The sequence below is a fragment of the Borostomias antarcticus genome, assembly GCF_949987555.1.
Source record: "Borostomias antarcticus genome assembly, chromosome: 4".
In the NCBI taxonomy this organism is placed as follows: Eukaryota; Metazoa; Chordata; class Actinopteri; order Stomiiformes; family Stomiidae; genus Borostomias; species Borostomias antarcticus.
Genome location: NC_140237.1, coordinates 23,336,701 through 23,360,545, shown reverse-complemented (window position 1 = coordinate 23,360,545; position 23,845 = coordinate 23,336,701). Strand labels below are relative to the sequence as shown.

At 45.8% G+C, this 23,845-nt stretch overlaps 1 protein-coding gene across 4 annotated transcripts in view; it reads right to left on the bottom strand.

Annotated features, from left to right (window-relative positions):
* rnf111 (ring finger protein 111) overlaps window positions 1-20,542 on the bottom strand; it is a 30,632-nt gene extending 10,090 nt beyond the window's left edge. For all 4 annotated transcript variants that reach the window (XM_084436927.1, XM_084436929.1, XM_084436928.1 and 1 more), the window contains exons 1-3: window positions 20,151-20,542; window positions 13,990-14,982; window positions 7,741-7,870 (exon numbers count right to left, since the gene is read on the bottom strand). In XM_084436927.1, coding sequence (XP_084293053.1) covers window positions 7,741-7,870; window positions 13,990-14,899 — 1,040 coding nt within the window. In that variant the 5' untranslated portion in view covers window positions 14,900-14,982; window positions 20,151-20,542. The remainder of the gene's footprint in view (window positions 1-7,740; window positions 7,871-13,989; window positions 14,983-20,150) is intronic.
* Window positions 20,543-23,845: the final 3,303 nt, after the last annotated feature.

The window sequence follows — 23,845 nt, the reverse complement described above, 5'->3', positions numbered from 1 at the left end:
CGCGCACACAAAATTCATACAAAAACAGCACATCATATCATGCCCAAGTACGCCAAGGTTCAATTCACCACACTCACAAAAAAACGTTTCGTCAAACCACACGTATGGTACACAGACCTATTGCACTGTCCTTGTCTACTATTCATACACAATAACAGCTACATTCAACAATAGTGTTTTTCAGGATCAAACCCGGGATATATTTCAATAGCGCTATGTAAACCCACCACCTGGTATACAGACATGCTTGTGAAACCAGGGACATCCTGTTCTCTCTCTGAGCTGCTATCACTGAACCACTAGGCTCTGCACCGTGGTGCCCTCTTTCCGTTCTCTCTCTCCCTCTCTCCTCCTCTTAATGCTCGTTCTTTCTCGGTTTGTCTCTCTTGTTCTCCTTCTCCCTTACACACTCCTGTCCCCCTCCCTCCCTCCCCTCATTCTCTGTCGTGAGAGTCCGAGGAATAGTTTACCCTCACAGTGCCATAAAGCAGGATGACCAGGGAGATAAGCCCAGGGGATAATGTTTGCGTGTGTGTGTGTTTGTGTGCGTGTGTTTGTGTGCATGTCGTAAAGCAGGATGCCATGGTGAAAGGTGGCTGGGGAGTAGCGGTGTTTATCCCAGAGAGCAGTGCAGAGGAACAGGGAGAGAAGCAGGGGGAGGAAGGGAGGACTGGAAGAGCCAAACTCCTACATCTCAACACAGAGCCTCCACTGCAGGTCCTACATCTCAACACAGAGCCTCCACTGCAGGTCCTACATCTCAACACAGAGTCGGGCTAGGAGCCCTGGCTGATGATAATCCACTGAGACGAGAGTGGTGTGTGTGTGTGTTTGAGTGGTGGGGTGAACGAGTGCAAATGTGTGTGTGTCTGAGTGGTGGGGTGAACGAGTGCAAATATGTGTGTGTGTACACACAATGTAACCTCATGTTACAGTAACCAATATGCCTTTATATCCCAAATGAGAGGATCTCCTCACCAGACAAAACTTGAAATCAAGAACTCTTTAAACATGAAGGCTTATTTATGCACATATGCACACGCCAGAGATGAGAACGTTATCTCTATGCTCACGTCCACCCAGAGTCACACTGAAGCAGGCTGCAGGCCTATATTAGTCGCTAGCAGGCCTATATTAATCACTAACAGGCTGTAGGTCTATATTAATCACTAACAGGCTGCAAGTCTATATTATTCACAAGCAGGCTGTAGGCCTATATTAGTCACTAGCAGGCTGCAAGCCTATATCAATCAGTGCTGCTGTCAGTGTCTCTACTCTCTTCACACTATTCAGAACAGGAAACGCCATTCTCATGGCTGTTGCCAAGGGCTGCTTCTTGGGGGGGGGGGGTACCCATTAGCTCATACTGCAGCCCATTCAACTTCCTGTCACACGGACAAGCCGCACAACAAATAGAAAGGAACGGAACGGAAGGGAGAATGATTATGTGGGCTGCCAAGGGCGTCCACATCGTAATATCTTCTTTATTATTCTCCTCAGAAAGTTGCTGGCTATCTAGTTTGTCATTCTTTGCATATGATCAGGAGAAGACACACTGCTCAACAGAATGTTGAAAAAGACCATTTCCTTCATGCACTCACTAAACAGTTTGTAGACTTTGTAGACAGTGCAGGATACAACAACGAGTTGTATCTCTTTGTGGGTAACGCGTGTTCTCATTGCAAAGAATTGCAAGCGGGTTGAGACCACCCTCTCTAGGTGTCTAGGCTGTGTTCACATGCCCAAACGACCGGATCTACGGGGGAAGTGCTCCTGGTGTGGGAATAACAAGCTAGGCCTGAATGCACAAGTCTCTCGGCCCAATCGGCAACGAAAAGCGCGTCTACAAGGTGTTGCAGGTGTTGACATTTCAAAAGTACTCTCAGTTGCCCGAGGGTTTCGGGAACATAAGTGGTGGGTTTTGAAAACTCAGTGTTGCCTAATAATTTTTTTTTTATTTTTGATTTAGAGCAGCCAGTCAGTAGTAGTCAGTAAGTTAGTCAGTTGTTTCCGGCAGCTCCTTTCCTGTTGTGCACACCACCCCTATAGAAAACCAGAAGTGAGCTCACAAGAACGTCCATAGGGGCGTTCTTGAACGTCCATGTCTTATGCAGCTCCCCCATCTGGAATGAGCACTACATGTGGTCAAGGTTGATACAATGTGAATAAAACATTACATACTAAGCCAATATTTTAGTGGTGAAACACAAAAACACACAAAGACAGCTCTTTTGGGGGAGCTGCGTGAAACATACTGTTAATAAGTGTATAATAAAGGATTTATTAACCTTAATAATGCATTGTCTCGCTTTAGATCCACTACTGCAAAATTGCATAAGTGCATAATTAACTGCTAATAAATGCATAATAAGTTTATTTATATAGTAATAAGTACATAATAGCAGTCTATAAACAGTTAACAAGCTTCTTAAGTGCTTATAAATGTCTTATAATCTAACAATAAATGTGTTTATTATGCTATTATTAAACACTTGTAGTCTTATTTACGCATAATGTCATAAGCATGTTATACTGATTTATAAGGTCCTTATTACCTATTAATTAACACTTATAATCTATCAATAAGCGTGTTTATTATGCTATTAAACATTAATATAGTCTTAACACATAATAATGTCTTATAAGCATCTTAAGGACTTATAAGGTCCTTATTACCTATTAATTAACGCTTATAATCTATCAATAAGCGTGCTTATTATGCTATTATTAAACATGAATATAGTCTTATTAACACAAGTCTTATAAGCATCTTATAAGGACTTATGAGGTCCTTATAACCCATTAATTAACGCTTATTAAGGATGGTTACTATAAAGCGCTTCCCTGAAGGGTATATTATATATATAATATTGAAAATCTAGTTCCTACATCATGTTCCTACACATTGACTCACTAGGGTGTCCAACCTGCAATATGCTCTTTAACTGGGGGACAGAGGCTCAGGCTGGGGAGAGAGGCCGTCCACATTACATTTTCTTCAGGATATGTAATATATTAAATGTAATTTAATGTAATTTATTGCTTTATAAATGTTCTTAGCTGGTAGACAAACATACTCCAGGAGCTTGCTCGATCGCCTTGTTGAGAGGGGTCAGGGAAGAGTTTTTACAGCTCACTCATCTGACCCCCGGGTGATACTGTTTTTTTGCTTCCCTCTGGAATATGTAGGGGTGGGTCGTATACCCACCTCCCTTGTTCTCTGTAAAGCGCATTGTGTTGCCTCTGGGTATGAAATGCGCTATACAAATAAAGCTTTGATTGATTGATTGATTGATTGATTGATTTGTACAAGATTTCTTAATTTCTCACACGTAACGTAAGTGTACAGTCACCGACTCCATTCTATTTACCAATTCTATTTACTAATGCAACTTCCCAAGTTACCACATGCAGAAAAGTTGAAGACATAGCCCACATCCAAAACAGAATGTCCTGTAGACCATCTACACAAACGCACGGAAACACGAAGACACTGTGAGGGAGGTACAATAGACAAACAGAGAGAGAACCAAGAGAGCAGGCAAGCCGACTACAGAGGGTCTGTGCTGCACTGTAATTGGCTCCAACCTCCCACCTCAGTTCCTGGTGGCGGCCCAGGGAGCAGGCCTGCCCACCAGGGAGGGGCTCCTAATTACCCACAAGTAGACCTGGGATTATTGTGTAAATACCTGTTTACCACCACGACCCTCTGAGGGGAAAACACAACACAGTAAACATGAACACTGTGGGAACCGGAGTGGGGGAAGGGTGGGGTTTGGCAAGGCTGGGGCTTCTGCCTGCTCGACAAATGCCTGGGGGGTCAAAGGGGGCTGGCAATGTTGGGGGGGGGGGGCAGGGCAATGTGGGGCGAACTGTGGGGACTGGGGCTGTGGACTCTGTGAGGGCTGCAGCCTGCATGATTATGACAAAAATGAATAATTGCGATTCATTGCCTGATATTGTAATTGTGATTATTAAGTGCAATTAATGTTTCTCTTTTTAAATACATTTTCTGTGATGCCACCTCCATATATAAATATGTTTTATTTTATTTTATTGTGCAGCTGTACTACAACAGCATACTAGGACTGGGGTGCACTATATAATACTGTACTACAACAGCATACTAGGACTGGGGTGCGCTATATAATACTGCTGCTTAGATGCAGAAGAGAAAGAGAGAGAGGGAGAGAGAGAGAGAGAGAGGAGAGAGATATTAAGATGCCTTCACCATGATCCAATAGATAAACTAGCCTTTGCCAGTGGATGACTCACAACGATTTCCAGCAAATGCGAATAGCCTAATCATATAGCCTCAAAACAACCCCAACTATTACATACCATGTAACGCAGGCATGCAGCACACACACGCACGCACGCACACACACACACGCACACACACGCACACTCTCTCTCTCTCTCTCTGGCCTCTCTGCACTGTAAACAAACGGCCTCTCGAGTCGGAAGAAAACCTTCATTGCTCATCCAGCTGACCTTTAACCCCCCCCCCCACACACACACACACACACACACACACACACACACCAGGAAGGCCCATCTTAGCATTCTGCAGCAGGCCAGGGCAGCTCAGGCAGATGATTTGATAGAGAGTCTCCACTAAGCTCACTCACTTCCTGGACATTTTTAAAAAAGCAGGGGGAAGAGTGAGAGAGAGACCCTACAGGAATAGAAAAGGCCACATAAAGTGTGGAATGGGGAATGGAGGTAGAGAACGAGGTACATTGAGAAAGAGAGAGAGAGAGAGGGAGAGGGAGAGAGATAGCCAGGGATATACTGTAGTTGAGAGAGCGAGAGATAGAAATGCTTATGTAAACCCATCTGTATCACACTCTAAATATTTAGTTCTTCTGAGAAAGAGACAGCGTTACTATTTCTTAGAAGATCCCATCTTTTACTTTTAACCTTTGGGTTTGTACTAGAAAATTAAACAACAACTTTATATCAGGCCTGGTCTAAGTGTTTCATTAGATCACCCCACATTAACATTCTATGATCGAATCCCTGAATCCTTGGCACCGAGTCCGTAGAAACCGTAAAAACAAAAGGTGTCAATCTGTGATTTTTTTTCTATGGCTAAATTATCGTGTTGTTGTGTATCTTCTCACATTACAGGATCTTAAGACGTGGCTTCACAGCTAAAAACAACCAGGCATGTGGCTGGGGCTCCTCTCCTCTGAGTCTGCAGAGGGATGGGCACCCTAGACCCCTACTAACCCCCACTGAATCCACCCCCCACCCCCTTGTTCCCCACCCTGGACCCCTACTAACCACCGCTGGAACCCGCCCTTGTTTCTCACCTGCTCTCTGGCTGTTCATTCTGCTGCCCCCACTTCTCAGTTCTAGTAATCAACAGTCTGTTATTACTCTATTTGCTGTGCTGGCTTCCCCCTCACATGGAGTCATTCACTCACGCACAAACAGCAAGTCAACACACGCCCACACGTACAACACACACACACACGATCGCATTCCCACACATACAACACACATACAACCCACACACATGCACGCACACACACGCACACGCACGCACACACACGCACACTCACACAATCACAAACTGGAGGGGGAAATGAGCCCAGCCACCGACCTTGGATACAGGTCATCCATTTTCTGAGATGTGAGGACTTGCCATTAACCCAACCCTCCTTCCCCTCCCCTCCCCTCCATTCCCTCCCCCAGCTCAGAAAAACCCTGCTTCCCCGACTCACTGCACTCCACTCAAAGTCTAGCATACAGCACAGAACAGAGCACACAGCACACAGATAGAGAGAGAGAGAGAGAGAGAGAGAACATGGGTATGAGTCACATCAATAGTCCCTGCCTGAGAGAGAGAGAGAGAGAGAGAGAGAGAGAGAGAGAGAGACACAGACACAGACACACAACAACTGACCTTAGGTTTCACACAAAGGGCCCCATTCTAGGAAGAGCGGAAGAGAGCCACAAGTACCCAAACACTGCTCTACATACAAAAAAAAAAAAAAGACACATTCAACTTGCTTCAGCTAGCGAAGCCTAGCTCAGATCACAACAAACAACGCATACTTGGCGGTCGCTGAGGACATGGGGTGACAGCTGACTGATCTGTACAGCATCATGTTATGCCTGCACAGTGTGTGGCCCGGGGGGGGGGCTCCTCTCACGCTGAGGAGAACGGGGAGCCATGCCCACACGACCGGTCACGCCAGAGACACCGACTGAGTTCTCCGCAGCAGGCGTGTTTAAACACACCGACAATTGAGTGGGAGGAGGACTTGTCCAGGCGCAACCCTGGGCAGACGGGGGAGGCCAGATCGGGCCGATTAGCTTTCTGAAAGCATAATAGCGGCTATTGATGCTACGGTACGGATTAGCAAAGAACATAATTATACTAAGTGGATTAACGCCTTGATGAAAGCGATCTCTCGCTGAAGCGTCGAACTGAATGACAGGATTGCATTCATGCGGCCGCGTACTTGGGGTACCGAATCCAGCAGGGCCTCCTCGAACCAGGGCCGGGCAGCTGTGAGGGTCACTGGGGATGAGGCCCCTTCTCTTGCCAGCCACCACAGCCAGTTATCCATTTCCTTAATCATCGGGCCCGCGGTGCCTGCCACCCCTAAACATCTGCGTGCCTTCGGATCAAACGGGAGAATGTTCCAAGTTCACACGGGCCCCACCCCCGGTTCAGCTGTGTAGCTAGCTACTGACCGGATGACCGTTTCAGCGCTTCCTAGGTCACCGGGGACGTGCCACAGACGGAGACAGAGAAGTCCGTTCGGACTGACAAAGTGACTTTGCTGTTGGCAGGAGAGGAATTCGCCGGCCGCACTATTTCTGGCAGCGGCAGGGAGTGGGATAATGGAATCAGGCTGGTGGAAATGATTTTCAGCGCCAGGCACCAAGGCACCTCAATAACAATTAAGCAGGGGATGGAGGATGTGTGAGAATATGAGGAGACACCGCCAGGCTTACAGTAAACAGCTGTCTCTCTCTCTCTCTCTTTCTTATATCTCTTTCTCTCTCTTGCTCTGATGGTGGAGGTGCAATCAGAGCAGTCTGATGAGAATGCCCCACGGGGTGGTGTAGGGGTGGGGGAGGCGGGGCCTGGGTCGCTTGGCTGAGGAGAACCGTGGTGGAGAGGGCTTCACTCCATTACTAGTCGGGAGGCTCGCCCTTGAAGAAGGCAGCTACAGCAGCAGCTGGAGCGGTTGCGGAGATGCCAGCGAAACGCGTTCGGCCCGCCAGCTCGCGGACGTGCGATATCGGTCCTGCCGCGGACGCCAGCAGCCTCCCCCACAGGGGCCCCGCGCACAGACAGACAGATGGCCAACACCGCGGTTCTGACAGGGCCCTGGGAATACAGAAACCCAGCCCCGAAGCACCTGGAAATGTCCCGCAACTTCACGGGACGCCAGGACACTCATCGTCCCTCTCTGTAAGATGCGATGCAGTTGTTGACTGTGATTATGCCAAGGCGGAGAGTCACGATAAAGCATCAATATTGTCTCAGGACAATCCAGACAGCTGGCGTTTGTTACATTGCGTTCCCAACAGCCGAGGCAGGGAACAGATTACCGCAGGTGACTTTCTTCCGACACCTTACCATATTTCCTACGGGCAATAAACATCCGGAACGAACAAAGGTGACCTCCTGCTCAGCGAGAGAGAGAGAGAGAGAGAGAGAGAGAGAGAGAGCGAGAGAGAGAGAGAGAGAGAGAGAGAGGTGGGGGTACTCACCTGAAGCCGTCTCCCACGGTGACTATCTCCACCTCGCTGTCGGTGGAGGTGACGTTGATCTCCTCGCTGGCAGGGACAGGGGGGGCCGGGGGGGTCGCCTCGATCACCACCACATCCTCGTCCAGGACACCTGAGATACATGGAGTTAGTCACAGGGCCACATTCTTTCATATAGACCCCTTCCCCCTCCCCCCACACACACACCTCATATTCCTCCTCTCAACATTTTAATTGTTCTAAGGAATCCCCCCCAACCTTACCCCACCCCCCCTTTCATCCGCTAAATAAAATAAAATAACTAATAATTAATTCATATTGGGCACAGTGCCATATTCTGAGATAATATCTGCATTGTGTTAGTGTGAGGGTAAGCATAGTTCGAACCACTGTTGATATTTTGACCAATTAGAATCAGATTTATTTAGGTAGGTTTTTATTTAGAGCAATTAAAAGTAAAAAGTAAAAATGTGCATGTATCTGCTCCACCCATGCACTGAACCAGCTGATTCTAATTAGCACAGCTCTTCAGCCAGGTAGGGGAACTAATTAGTGAAATCAGCTGGTTCAGTGCATGGGTGGAGCTATATGTGATTAGTATTTCTACTTAGCATTTTACACCTCTAATTATGAGCATATAAGATAATTTGTGGGGGACCTAGGACTGATGAGGATGGATGAGGTACCTAATAAATGATATAAGATACTCATTAATTACAGCTTCAATGAACAGGAGCGTGTGTTTCAGGGTGAGAGGTAATCTACGGTTTTGTAGCTATTGCCAGTGAGGTAAAGCTCCTCTATCAAATGTGTGCTACAGTCTACACAGCTGTTCAAACAACCTCCACCTGCATCAATGGTGTGCCGTGGTGGAGAAAGACACGTAGCACAGGGAGAGCTATCGGCTCTCTTCCATTGACCTGCTTTCATTTCTCCTCTCCTCCTTCTCCTCATAACCCCTTCCCTGAGCTCCTTTCTCCTCTCTTGGTGGCTCAGATGGAAGTCTACCCAGAGCTGAGAGAGGAGGTCCTTAAATGAATGGGCCCAATCCCAATGACCCCCCCTAACCCCTCAAGCCCTGGACCCTCACAGACTTATTGATGTCAACCTATTAAGTGGTTGAGTGCGAGAGGCTGCAAGGGCTCAAAATGGTATAAAAATGGGACAGCACATTGCGACATCACATTACGTTGACTCCAAAACATATTTCTTACTATTGTGGGTTTGGGACATTATTTTATGTTTTGATTTTACGTTTTTATTGTAGGCCTACAAATGCTTGGCTTGTTCTAGACGTTCCTTGTACTCGGACTCAGTTCGACAAAACTGCCTTTTCATTTGCTGCTCCTCACTCCTGGAACCTACTGCAAAACACTTAAGTTAGACTATCTCCCATCCATTAATTGTTTTAAGGTCATGAGAAAGGGCCATTTTGTTTCTATTTGTAATTGCTTTGCTTGATGAAATGTGTGCAGTGTTTTATTATCCTATTTAATTTTTTGTGCATGTATTTTATGTTTTATTCTTGTAAACTCGGCTCTGCTGAAAATGAGGGTCTCCCCCGAGTGGAAATAAAGGTTTAAAATGAAATTAAACATGAAATTAATTTTGGGTTGAGTCAAATCCCTTTACAGTATCACAAACCTTTATATTACCCTCAAGACATTTCTGTTCAACTTGTTGAAATCATTTGATTTTGTGGTCATAAGCTAACTACATTACTGCCTATGATTCTAGTTTGTAATGAATCCAAAAGTATTTAACTCTAGAATGACAACACACATTTCTGCATAAATACCTCACAACTCTTTCCATATTCATGTTGGAAATTTCAATTCAAAGAACACTGCACCAAGATGGATGATTAAATGGCATGCAGCTTGTAACTGTGGAATCATATGATTTATGGCAACAGAAATCTATAATTAATAACCAAAGCCTACATACTGTATTTTTAAACAAATCAAATTATACAAACCCATAGGGTTGATAAACTATATGTCAAAATATTGAAACCAAAATAATAAGGCTACTTGTTCAGCAAGTTCAGCTAAAAACATGGAAACATTTTGTTGTTTTGTAACGTGAACGTATAGGTTTGGTTGATCATTCTGTGCTTGTTTATTGGCAGTTCTTCACGTAACCCTGTGTTTCACGTCTCAACGATATGAACCGTGGGTAATTCCCTTAGGCAACGTCTGCAGAAGTGCAGAATTACGGAGAGGGGGCATAAAGGCCTGAAAATGTCTGCCAGAGAGCCCTTGTGCACTTGACGATTTGACGAAGCGACAGCACTAAGCCCTCACGCACTTAGCAGGAACGCGCCTCAAAGTCTGCCAGTCCGTAAGGGTGGACATTGGGACTGGGCCATGGTCTTTAAATGTCCATGCGCACTGTGCAGGCATACAGTGTGTTTTGGGCACCAGCTAGAATGTAGGTCAGCAAATACTGCTCTCCCATATTTGCAGCCCCATTGGTTTCCTTTTTTTTCTCCCTTTCCCAGTGCGATTTGTGGATCCGTCCTCTGATTGGTTGTCCATTCAGAGCTCCAGCCCTGATTCCAGCCACGCCTGGATGAGAAGGGGGGGTGGGGGTGTGTTCAATAAGCTCAACGCTTCCCGAAAATTTCAGCCAGGAGGGGAGAAGGCGGGTCCCTTTTCTCACACCACCTCAAACAGTTCTTAATATGACTCCTATATTAGTTTGCTCTTACAAGTCTGTCTGATCTGATGCTTATGAAGAGGGACAGACAGTGATTCTGTAAAACTACTCTTTATATCGTGGGTACTCGGTCCAAATCACTGTGCAATACACAGGTGGAGTTGTCTCATGTAGATGGTGTAATAATGTGTTGTTTGTGTCTATGCAGTCACTGTGCAGTCAGCAGTGGCTTGTTGTTCTGGTGAACAGTGCAAAGCCCCCCTGGGTGATTTCTATTCCAGAAGTCTACTGGGTCCTGCTGCTTAGCACCCTGTCCTAGCCTAGCTAACTCTCCCCCTCCAAAGCCTGACTGCTGACACACAAACAACTTGGCCTTTACGACGTGTATAAGGACGCACTGCCAGGCTATATGTGGCCAATTTAAACTGGTAGGTTCGGAGAAGAGCAACGGGCTGTCGTGAAAGGGTGTAAGAGTAGCGAACACACCAAGTCATTTGAGGTTAAACATGCAAATAAAACAACACTGGAGCATATTTGAGATGCATTCCTTCTTTTCGTATTCATGAGTACATGCTATTCTTTCTGTTCATTGACTTTGGTCAAGAGGGATGGGACTGGAGAAACATTTTTCCATTCTGCACTTTGAAGAAGCCAGACTGAGCCCTCCAGGGCTTTCTGTATGTACACAATACACGGTCAGCCTGAAATGTAACGCATTATAAGAATGGTCGTGGCCGTCACTTAACTTGCATTGTAACAGTACAAAAGCTTGGTAACTCGCGTCCCACCACTATGCTGTAACAGTGTCCTAATCTTCCTAATCAGAACAGATGTATCTAGTAGGACGAACAGAAATACACTTCAGCCGGCTGCATGTCTTCACTGGGCTACGGACTCGGTGACTTTGCTCTGCGGTCGGGTCTCTCTCTCTCTCTCTCGTGTCCCGTCACATTCAGGCGCGCCTCTTCTCCCGGCCAGCGAGAGCTGCTGGCCTAGGCAGCTGCCTCGCTCCTCCTCCTCCTCGGCTGTAAACAAAGGCATAGCTTTCCCTCGGAGAGACTCCGTTTCCACGCAGGCTGCAGTGGAGCTTAGAGCGGCTCATCTCTCCACCCACCTACTTCCCATGGCAAAGGCTGAGCAGCAGCCTCTCCCCTCTCTTGACCCCCCCCTCTACGGCCGCCCCCCACCCCTCTCCCCAGGCTACGGCAGTCGAGGAGGGGGGGTGTACTACAGCTATATGAAGACATCTAGCCAAGAGCAGAGGGGGAAGAGGGTGGTGTTACAGCAGGAACGGAAAAGCATCGGTTCTTTGAAACGCGGCGCCCGCTCTCACGCGAGGGGTAGCGGTGGTGGCTCGGGGAGAAGTGGTCGGTCGTCGGGGCGTTGCGTTGCATCGCCGGGGTCTCCTGCGTTGCTGGGGCCTGTGTGTGTGTGGCGGGGGGGGGGTGCGGGCTGACCCAGCTAGCTGGGTGAAGAAGAGAAACCCAGACATGTCCAGCTCAGGTGGACTTCTGAGGCAGACGCAGAGGTATGGGTCCTACTCTGCTTTAGACTGCCAGATCAGGAGCTCCAGGGTTCAGAGTGTGTTGTTCTGGTGAAGGGTATTGCTAGTTAAGATGAGGCGAAGTATCGGCTAGGTCGAGTATATCAGCCTTGCAGTGTATCTAGAGGGTCGGGCGAAGCATGAAACACAGAAAGTGTCTGATTGATATTATTTTTGTGTAAGACATGTCATACAACACCCTGTCTTACAAAAGATAAATTGGCCTTTAGCCTCTTTCCCACAGGTAGGCCAGGCTGAGTCAGAGAGGTGTGAGAGAGAGCAGCTCTGGCAAGTAACCTTGGGGAAACAAAGGCAATGTTCCACAGAGAGCCGTGGAGACATTATGTAGGAGATATGTTGCAATGAATACATGTAGGAGACATATGTTGCCGTTCTTGCTTCCCAGGGACTTCAAATTTAAATAAACATACAGAATTTAACTTTATATGTGCATGTGAGGACATTTCTACGGTGCCTTTTTTAAGCAGGCAAGCAACCCTCATTAGTATGTCAGAGCACATACATTAGCAGGCCATCAAAGCATGCATATTCATGGTTAAACGCTGGAGAGCCAGCCTCAGACATTCATAAAAGAGGCGTATGAAGAAGAGAAGGAGAAATTAATGTGTCTCTTCAACAGAGCCTTCTTTGTTTCAGGCATTTTCAGCCTATGTACGCTTATAAAAATCCTAACAGGCTTGGCCATGGATTCCAGCCCACCAGAGTCTAAGTCAGCAGCCCCTCCGACGTAGACTGTGAAGAGGGAGGGGGCTGTGTGTGTGTGTGTGTGTGCGCGCGCGTGTGTGTGTGCCACATGCTGGACCTGCCATGATAAGTTTCATGATCATCATAGCAAATCCATTTTCACCTCTCATTCAACAACATTTATTTATCTTTCTTTCTTTATGAATAAAGCGTGGGTTGTTGGTGCACGAAGAACAGATGTGTTATTTTAACACATCCATGTGTTACGTTGACGACAATAACGTGTTGTCGTTGACACATCTGTTCTAAGAGTGTGGAGCTGCGGTGTTTGACATCAGAGCCAGTTCAAAATACTATTTGATATTCTTTCAATTAGTTTAGCGTTTGCTCGAATCTGCCTGGAGAGTCAGATGGGCCGTTCACATTTTAGTTCCATTGTGCCAGACAAGAACAATCAACCACAGATAAGTAAATAATATGATTTTCGACCCAGGTCTGCTTGCCATGAGGACTGATGGTCACTGCCAGGCTCACGGCTTTCTAACTGGGACAGATGGAGATGGTAAAACAAATGGTGATCTTAGGAAATAGAGGTTGTGCCCTATGTATGTGGAGGCCACCTAAGGACGGCCAAGGTTATTTGAATAAACCTGGTTTGTATTTGTTCATATGTGTGAACCAGAGTATTTTCACACGTTAACTTTTTTTTTTTTATATGGAAGGTTTTTTTTTTTTATATGGAAAATTATGGTGAATTAGGAATGTACCTGTAAAACTTCCATTAAATGCAGTCTCCCAACAAATGCATGCCTGTGTCTTAAAATCGTCAGTCTCTAAGGCCTTGTTCGAACTGCAGCCAAAAGTAGCCCAAATCCGATTAAAACAATTTCAAAAAAATGTTTTGCTCAGGTTGATTTCTTTCATGACAGTGTGAACAGCATAATTCACATGGAATCTGATATTTTTCAATCAGATTTGCGCCACTTTCACGTGGTCCTAAATGAGATACATGTCAGACGTCTTGCAATGCGACTTCAGTGTGAACAGGAGAACAAAACAAATCGGATCCGAGCAATACATCTGAATTGAGCATGAAGGCTTGCAGTGTGAACACAGCATAAGAGAGGCTAGGTCTAAAATGTCATTCCAGTCTCACACAGCTGGAAGCATTACTGGCAACGTTTCGCAATTAACAAGCCACACATCTCATTTCCTCATTTCAGTTCAGATAGGAACCCCACCCCCTCTCCTTCCCCACCCCCGCCCAAAAGTGAAGATATTCGAACAGTGATTTGATAAAAAATGCCTGTCCCTCCCTACCACAGACTGAAGGTGGGGTTTACCTGTGGCGGCCGCCGCGCTGCTGGGCTGACTGCTGCTGCTGCTCACATCCACATACAGCTCGTCCTCCGCCTCCGTGGAGGAGGGCGAGGACGACTCGCTGCTCAGCTCCTCGCTGGAGCTGCTGGTGCTGTGCAGTAGCGCGTACTTGCGGCGGGCGATCACCTCCCGCTTCTTCCTCTGCAGTAGGAGGCGCTCCTTCTGCTTCTGAGTCCGCTGGGCGGCGCCACCTCCGCCGCCGCCCGGCACCGCCTTCACAAAGCGCTTCCGGTGCAGCGGACGCCGCCCGCTCAGGCACGGCCGCTTCAGCAGCACTGGCTCTGCCTCCGACGGCGCCCATCTGTGGGAGCGGCTCCCCCGAGTGCGACCCGGAGCCGGGCGCAGCCCCGCCCCTCCCCCGCCGCCCGTCGGCGGGGCGGGAGTCTTGTGCTGCGGGTGCGTCTGCTGGCCCCCCGCCGCTCCCGCCTCCCCCTCCTCCTCCTCGGAGGTGAGGGTGTCCGAGTCCCCGAAGCGCAGGCTGGACGGTGAGGAGGCGCAGTCACTGAAGGAGGACTCGGGGTTGCGTTCGTCCTCGCTGTGGCGTTCCTGGAGCTCTGCCCTGTGCCGCTGAGGGGCCAGAGACTCCTCGCTCACTCGGCCCTCCTTCAGGGAGCAGTCCGAGGGCCCCGCCTGTTGTCTCTTGCGGCTCTTGCGCCCGGCGAGGCCCTTGTCAGAGTCCCTACGCGCGCCCGCCTCTCGCAGAGGCCTGTGCCTGGCCTCTGCGCACAGTGGTGCAAACTCGCTACCTGCCTTGCCGATGACCTCCATGTTGGCGGGGAAGCTCTTGGCCGCCTCCATGGGCTCAGGGTTGGCCAGAGGCCCCTTCAGGTGCTCCTGTCTGCCTGGAGCCTCTGATGGCACCTCACTCTTCATCGTGGCTGGTCCGCACAGACACAACGCCAAGAAGACTCGTGCCTCTGTTCCTAGGGGGCCATCTGCAGCTCCTCAACTTACAACTGAGAGGAGGGGAGGGGAAGGGAGAGGAGATGAACATTAGTCTTCAGGCAAAGAGTCTGCACAAAGGCAATCATTATTTTTCAAAAGAAAATAAAGAGATAGCTTAATCCGCCAGCATGAAGATAGGCCTAAACACATTATTGTATTCACAGTCAGCTACCCATTCTCTGTGTGTGCACTAAATAACTAAAATCGTCCATCCAGTCTTTTATTGTGAGAGCTAACGAATAGGGGCCCTGGGCTAAGATGGTTGTGTAGCATTTGTTTTATTATCCATTCCGGGCAGTGCATGATTCAGACTGGATAGTAGTAAGCTGGGCCTCAGTATAGTCGCATGTGCTGTAATAACAGCAGGGAAATTATGAATACATTAAGGTCATTACTGACAAAAAAACAAACATACACACTACCACAGCATCTATTTCACCAGAAGATGGCCTACATATTCAGCCTAATATTCATCAATGCATAGGAATAGATGGACGCCATGAAATGGATCTGCTTCGAGACCATGGACCATGGATTTTACAACCCACCTTTAGTCTAATATTTAACATAACATAGGCTACTTCCTCAACCGCCCCCACACACACAGCCCTGAACCATGCATCGCCTTCCCTCGATGCCTAAATGATCCGTTTTAATCACACTCTTCCCTGCTTCTCCTTCATAATATAGGAGAACAGAGAAGAATATTTTATGCTTCAGTGCAGTCACCTCAAATCCATTCCTTTGAATTATGAAAGCAGCCATCTGTTTAAAAAGGCACATTGGCTCTGTTCATTAGCCTACTTCTTGGTGTGGTGGAGTGGAATTACATAGGTCTGTTGCACACACAGCTGCTCCCAAGTGGTGTTTGCCTATACTTGAGCCACCAGAGAACCCTTAAACTAAGATGAATAAAAGGCCAAATGGGTCTATAAGTAACCATCTCAGACAGAGATAAGCAAAGCTCTCTAACCCTGCTGTTACCAATACGATTAGCCTATATAAACTAAGAAGACCTTTCAGGTTTCAGCCAAACCAAGCACAGCTCGTGTGAAGCTGGCTGATTCGGTCTGCTCTAAAATCCGGCAGGTCTGCCTGGAATCTGGACTAACAAGTTCCCAAAACCATTTCTACACAGTACCTCAAAAAAGATGGAGCAATCCCGATCTGAACAAAAACACACACCAGACAACACAAAAGACAGTACCTCAAAAGACAGAGCAATCCTGAGCTGACCAAAAACACACCACAACACAAACCACTCTGCAACAAAAGTAATCTTACCATAAGAGATCAGCAAATGGCCAAAATATCAAGCATCAACTGGAATGGGATAGCCTTACGTGTCCACGGAAGTCAAGAAGACACATCTATGGTGAACGGATACATGGATACACTCAGCAGGTCTATGCTTCAATCACATGAGCAGAAATAGGATGCTGCAGGTGGTGACTTCAGGGAACTGGGGCTTAGGGGTGTGAGGGTGGGGGGTTCTGAGATGTTCTCCCCAGGTGAGGAGGATGTGGAACTGCTACCAGTGAGCTCCAACCCACACTCCAGAGAGACTGTACCTTCGAGCTACTGATGGCCCTCTGTGCCACCGCGCCAGAGGCTTCATGAACACATAGACACAGTAGCCTCAGGGGGCGGACACAGTGGCAATTCCCCCTATAGCACCGAGGTGGATACTGATTTCTAAAGGGAAGAGGATGCTTTAATGTGGTGAACTAAAGCTACATACAGCAACCCAGTCACTGTTTCAGAGTGACAGCAGAAGAATATGAAATACCAGACATGCAAATATGTGTTTCAGCATAATCCCAAATAACAGGTTTACAGTGGTTCTATGTGCCTTTTCTGATTACCAATTTGACTAGAATCATCTGTCGTATATAGCCAGGTAGTTTAAACTACCCATAAAACATCGAAGTGACCAGGATTCATATCTTAATAATAGCAACCTAAACCAATAAGTCAGCCAACATCAAAACTGCACAAAATGAGAAACGTACCCACACCAATTGAATGCAAACATCATTATATGTGGCTGGCTGGACGGGTAACATTAAACGTTTGACTAAAATGTTTTTTTATGCATGGCTGTAAGCCAGCACCATAGATAGCGTTTGTCGGGTTGTCACTCCCTCCCTCCCTCCAGTCAATGTTGACCTGCATTTCTCTGTTGGCACCATAAGAGGCAGTAGTCCCAGCACACCAAAATAAAGGAGGACACCAAAATCAACCCGCCGATCTCCACTGCAGAAGTAGAGTAGCGGTGAAAGTATTGGGAGTCCCAACGGGGTTCAAGGGGATGATTTTATGGGACTATACCCCAAACCTCCACTTGTTCATCCTTTCACTCCAACCTTTTCCCAGATAGCACACAGGTATCGGTCCTCCATTGGAATCAGAACGACAATCCGCTCTGTTTCTACAGGGGGGTGTCTAGAGGGGCACCGTTGTTAAACAGCTGGAGAATTTCTGCTGGCGAGACGGTAGCGGTCTCTGAGAGGAATTCCACTCGCATTCGCTGACGCCCTGCCCTGTCGCTTTTCTGATGGTAAAACTCATGTGGACCTCTGTTGGAATACCGTCGGAATTCTGCTTGCATGGCACACCCTCCCCTGTCCCTTTTCCCATGGTGGAACTCGGTTGGGATACCGTCAAAATTCCACTTGCAACCATCACTGGAGGGTAGTCTTGAACAACCTAGTCACTGACGACCAGCTCAACACGACACCCTGGACAGGTCAGGTAAATTCTGGTTCAAAATGTAAAGCTGTATACAAACATAACGTAACGTTAGCCTAACCACCAGCTACTGTATTGTAGCTCTTTAGTTGTCTTTTATTAGTATAGAGATAGATAACAGTGTGAGGGATAATTATATTTGAACAACGTGATGAAAGTGTACTGGTTCAATCCCTTAATGGTGAGATTCTACCTCGCTGTTTTATCATTGCTTAGAAATGCCCGGTAGATTAGTGTTAGCACTATGTTGCTAGCTATATTAGCGTTAGCCCTATGTTGCTAGCTATGGCTTCAGTAGGGATTTTGATAGCTTCTTCATACTATTATCATGTAATCTCTGGTTATAGGCTATTGGTAGCTAAGAGTAACTGTACTTTGTTTGATTTTTATGTTCATTACGTTCTGTTGACCAAGTATGATTTAGTCCATGTTCTTGTTAGTTGGCTACAATCTGCAGTTACCGTTTTCGGCCGCAGGAGGGCACCACCAGGCTTAGATAGACTTCCTTGTTCAGTTTCAGCAGTTCAATGAGTGTTTGAGTTAGGCTATCTAATGTGCAGTAATTGAACATTTGAAATACTCCTGTTTTGAAATTATACCTACAGTATAGGTGTCTCAGTAATTAACCATTATATATTAGGCTATACTTTGCATGTATTTACCAGGTAAATGTAATTGGAGGACTATGAAGAGATAGTGACAGACGTTTCCGCTGGTAAGGTTTTGCTGTGGCGCACCGCCACGGCAAGATCCTTGCCGACACACCAAACATTTGATACAAAAAACAATAATACAAATTGGGCTATATATATATATGTCTTAAATTAAACATCTTAAACTTAAATATTTCTGCCTAAAAAACACCTTTCTGCCTTTCAAAACCACTGTCGCGCCCACATTAGGACTATATTTTCAATAAGACTCTATCAAGAGCCTATAGGCCGCACGCTGTGCCGCTTCATAGCCTACTGCTCCTTTCTGAGGTGATCGGAACACTCGGCGCGTGAAGGGATTTTTTCTTCAGTGAGCGGAATGATGTTACAACGAAAGATAGGCAGGCTATTGACGCTCAAATATTACCATAGTGTTAACCAGTGTTTGAATTTGGCCAAACAGTGGTGCTGGCACCTACAGTAGGCCTACTCCTCAAAATGCCTAGCCTACTGTCTAAAATACATTTATGTTAGTAATCTAAGTGCAGTTATAGCTAGGCCTACAGTTAGACGTGCGGACAGCTCCATTGGGGACCCGCTTTATGTCCGCTAGCCTTGTGTTATATTCCGCCGGAGGTCCGCCAACTCGTCCAACGGAGACCCGCTGTAGGTCCGCTAGCCTTGTGTTATCTGGGTTTATCCCATACCTTTGCCCAGAAACAGAAGTTGAACCAATTGCAGCAAAATAGTTAACGTTACAGGAATCATCAGTGTAACTGCTTTAGCCACTGACCGTTATGGAAGTTGCTGCTAGTTGTTGTGAGCTCATGAGCTAGCTGGCTATCCCGCTCTTATTGTGCTGGATTAGCATTGGAAGCATTGTAACTGATATGTCCAGGCAACAAGACCTCTTAATTTCTCAGACATTATTTCATGTCATTTCAATTCACAACTATTTCAGTGGCATGACTAGCTTCCGTCCTACCAGTCCTGAACAGAATCAAGCCAGCCATGCACATAAGCCAGGCTGGACCTGGCCTGGTTTACTAACGTGAACTACATATTTTGCGTGTAAATGCAAATCTCAAAACAATGGATTTAGCGAGGGTAACGCTAGGCGACTAACATTCTTGTGATGACAGACAAGTAATTTAATGATTCCCATAGGGATCATCTGATGCGCTGTCTAGTCTCTTTGTATCTTTGTATCGGATAGTTGTCCGATTGTAGAATATTATTTAACAATAATTACGACACCAAGATGTCAGATTAGTCAAGCGAGAAGCTATCGTTAGTGCTGCTACTACTACTAGCATGATAGCTGTGTAACTAGGCCCAGGTGCTAGCTAGCAAAGGCTGTTCTCACACAGGCCACTGTTGCAGTTTTGAGACTGAGATTCATAACTAGTAAACGTTAACGTTACTAAGTTAGCTGACTGGACGTTAGTGCTAGTTAGCTTCATAATAACCCTTGCCATTTAAAGTGCCTGAAGCTCACCATTCAAAAACGAGTTTGTCACCGTCATCAATCTCAAATGCCTCACTACCCAGAGAAGCTGTCGTAGTTATACAAACCTGACTGGTAACTTACAAACATCAAAGCTAAGCTAGCTAAGTTAGCTAGTCAGAATGAGTTAACGTTAGCTAGCTAGCTACTTACATTAGCTAACTACGTTAACGTTAGGTTGATATCGTAATCGGGTTAGCTAAGCGTATTTGTGTTATAGCTAAAGAGAAAGCGACAACAAAGGCAACAAAATTGAGACAAAACATACCTGCGTTAAGAAATGTGCTCCAGGTTTATTTCCGTGATTCCCTTAATCTTGCATGTAAGCACGGGTTCCGATTAAAAGAGGGCAAAAGTAGATATCATAACTATATTCGCGAGCGAACGGCCCAGTAACCGGGTTGTGAGGCTGACAAACACGAACAAGATCGAAGAGGGCCCTCGGCTATCTGAATTAGCTCACTAGCAAGCTAGCTAGCTAGGTTAGTCGTTAGCAAGCTAGCTTGCTGTCAACGTCTAGGTAGCTGAAGATCCGACGGCAATTATCATTTCTTCTGATTTTCGGGGGGATATTGCCACGATTACAATACACGAGGACGAGACTATGATAAAATAACAATTACCCTCGATGCCAGTGCCCTCGATGAAATTCCCATTCCTGCCTCCTTGAGGCACCTAACTACTGTTGTTTACTCAGGTCGTCTACTCTCGCTGGCGATCATAAGGCAACATGGTTTAAACCTCCTGCGCGCCCGCCGGGGTGCCGTCTAACTGCTGATTGCACTATGGCCAGAAATTACCATTCGGTTTTTAGCAGAGGAAGCACTCCGCATTTACCGGCGTTGGCCTGACATGTGATGTGTATAACCCATGTTACACAAAACAAAAGACATACATTTCGCGACACTTCACGACATTACTAAATTCCCGACATTGAACACTTCACGACATTACTAACTAAATATCCTACATCGAAACGCAGATTCATTACTCGAGTTAAGTAGATTTCACCCGGACCATATATAAATCGATAAAAAAAATAAAAAAAAATGTTGCATATCAATCATAGCCTTTTAGTTTTAGTTAGTGTTAATGACAACATCGTCCTCAAATGGTCCTGCTGGTATGGCATGTGTGACGGGCGCCCCCTAGCGGCTCCTTCAGTGTCCATGATAATCTACACCTGCCCTCTGCACTGGTCTACTAGGCTACACATGGTAAACATGGATCTTGCCAATAAGAAGATAATATATACTTTAATAATGGTGGAAATTTGGGCTTTCAGCAGTGGAAAAGGTACAGTAGCAGTGGGAAATGTACAGCGGAATAAATAGATAGATAATATACATCATGAAGGATGGGTCATGACCGAAAGAACGAGATCACGGATACAAGCGGCCGAAATGAGTTTTCTCCGGAGGGTGGCTGGGGTCTCCCTGAGAGATCGGGTGAGAAGTTCAGTCATCCGGGAGAGACTCGGAGTAGAGCCGCTGCTCCTTTGCGTCGAAAGGAGCCAGTTGAGGTGGTTCGGGCATCTAGTGAGGATGCCTCCTGGGCGCCTCCCTAGGGAGGTGTTCCAGGCGTGTCCGGCTGGGAGGAGGCCGCGGGGTAGACCCAGGACTAGATGGGAGGAGGCCGCGGGGTAGACCCAGGACTAGGTGGCGGGACTACATCTCCGCACTGGCCTGTGAGCGGCTAAAGATTCCCCAGGCAGAGCTGGTTGATGCTGCTAGGGAAAGGGATGTCTGGGGCCACCTGCTGGAGCTGCTGCCTCCGCGACCCGACCCTGGATAAGCGGATGAAGATGATGATGATAATATACATAATAGATCAAATTAAATTACCAGAGAAATTACAAGAAGAAGCGAAAAAGATATATATGTACACAGTAGGCTATTCTGAGGTATCGGATACATATACAAACATATACATACAGTATGTGTAGACATATGTATAGCCTAATAATACTCAAACATAAGCTATATAGATACATAGATACGTACATAGGTACATACATACATACACGCACACATTCACAGCATTCAGGAACACACAGGAATACATATTACACTGCACTCACTCTAACATTGCCACTCGCATGGCCTCCGACAATTCACACCCCAGTATCTATCTATCTATCTATCTATCTATCTATCTAGGCAGGCTATCTGTGTGTGTGTGTGTGTGTGTGTGTGTGTGTGTGTGTCTGTCTGTCTGTCTGTCTGTCTGTCTATCCATCTACAGTATATCACTGATGTGCATAGTCATGATGACATTTTTGGTATGGGTAAAAGGAAGCTATTTGCATAATGGTAGAAGCCTTAAACAACAACTACAACAACCTATTACATAGGCCTAATGCAAGCGTTCATATTGAACAGATTTTTTTTCTTTAGTCCAATAACATGATGATGCATTGACTTTATGTCCTACGATACAGTGTTACTGTTAGCATACCTACTCAACCAATCAACATCGGGACCTCTGAGGAAAGCAGCTCTGGAGAAATAAAAAGAAAATACCACTATATGGTAGACCTATACTTACGGAAGAGCATTAGGGCCAACAACTGAGTTTATTATTTTTTTAAGCTTCTGAGTTTAAAGTCAGAATTTCTGACTTTAAAGTCAATTTCTGAGAAAAAAGTCAGAAATAATTTCTTAGATTAAAGTCAGAATTTCTGAGAAAAAAACTCGGAATTTCTGAGAAAAAAAGTCAAATATCTTCTGAGAAAAAAGTCAGAATTTCTGAAACTCAGAAGCTTAAAAAAACAGACTCTAAAGCTTGAGGTACTTCCTTCAATCGCAGAGTTTAAATCCATGGCTTTTGACATTATAGAGTACATTTTTTCAGCAGCTTTTGTTGTAGGAGGCCTCTGATTGCGGACGTGGTCCTATATACATGCCCAAACCTGTTAATTAGCAGGAGTTAGTGGAGAATGTAGTAGGCCTACTCGTGCTTGTGATGATTCAATTTACAGTTCTCATCTGGTGAAAAAATGTGCTAAATTAATATATATTAGGGTTGGGTATCGATTCGAATTTCAAGAATCAATTCGATTCCGATTCACAAGGTTCAGAATCGATTATCACGATTCAATTCCATTCGATTCAATATCGATTCGGTTAGTGTTTTTTTTGCTGTAACCTTAATTACATGACTGCCAAGTTATGCAACACATCAACAGGCCTACTACGGCTGGGTATCGATACTGATTTCCAAAAATGAATGAATGAATGAATCATTGAATGACGAACTATTAATTCCTTCATTAAATAAAATATATATTTTGGGATTCATTAATCGATTCTGAATCATTTGATATTTTTTTAACCCAGCCCTAATATATATATATATACACACAGCATTTTTTCAAGAATGTGCTAAATTAATATATATACACACACAAACACACACACACATTTAACACATTTTCTCACCAGATATATATAATATGGGCTTTACAGGGTTATTATAAACTGCTGTAGGCTATTATGCTTTCAATGTAATATACACAAAAAATTGGCCTAAACATTGTTATACACATTATGTTGATGTACAAGGCCAAGTAAAGCTGAAAGAGGCATGATAATCAGAATCAGAGACCAAAGTGCGTCAGCCAAGAGCTTCTGTAAAAACTAGGCATAGGAAAACTCTAGAGCAGATTCTACTGCCATTTATCTTTTTTTTTTATTTTTTATTTATCACCGGATCTTTCACAGAAATCTGATGCAAACCGAGTTTATCAATGATGCCAGGCTAGTGGCTAGTTTCCATAAACGCAGAGACCAGTCAAACCCTAACACCTGACAACCGCTCACCTTTTTCCTTCGGAGGGCAAGGGCATATGACTGAATGGTTTGTCCAAGACAAAACAGATATAGGTAAAGAAATGTAAAAATGCCTGTTGTGCTGGACCACGCTCTGAATGGGAATAAAATGAACAGTCTTGATTAGCCTGCA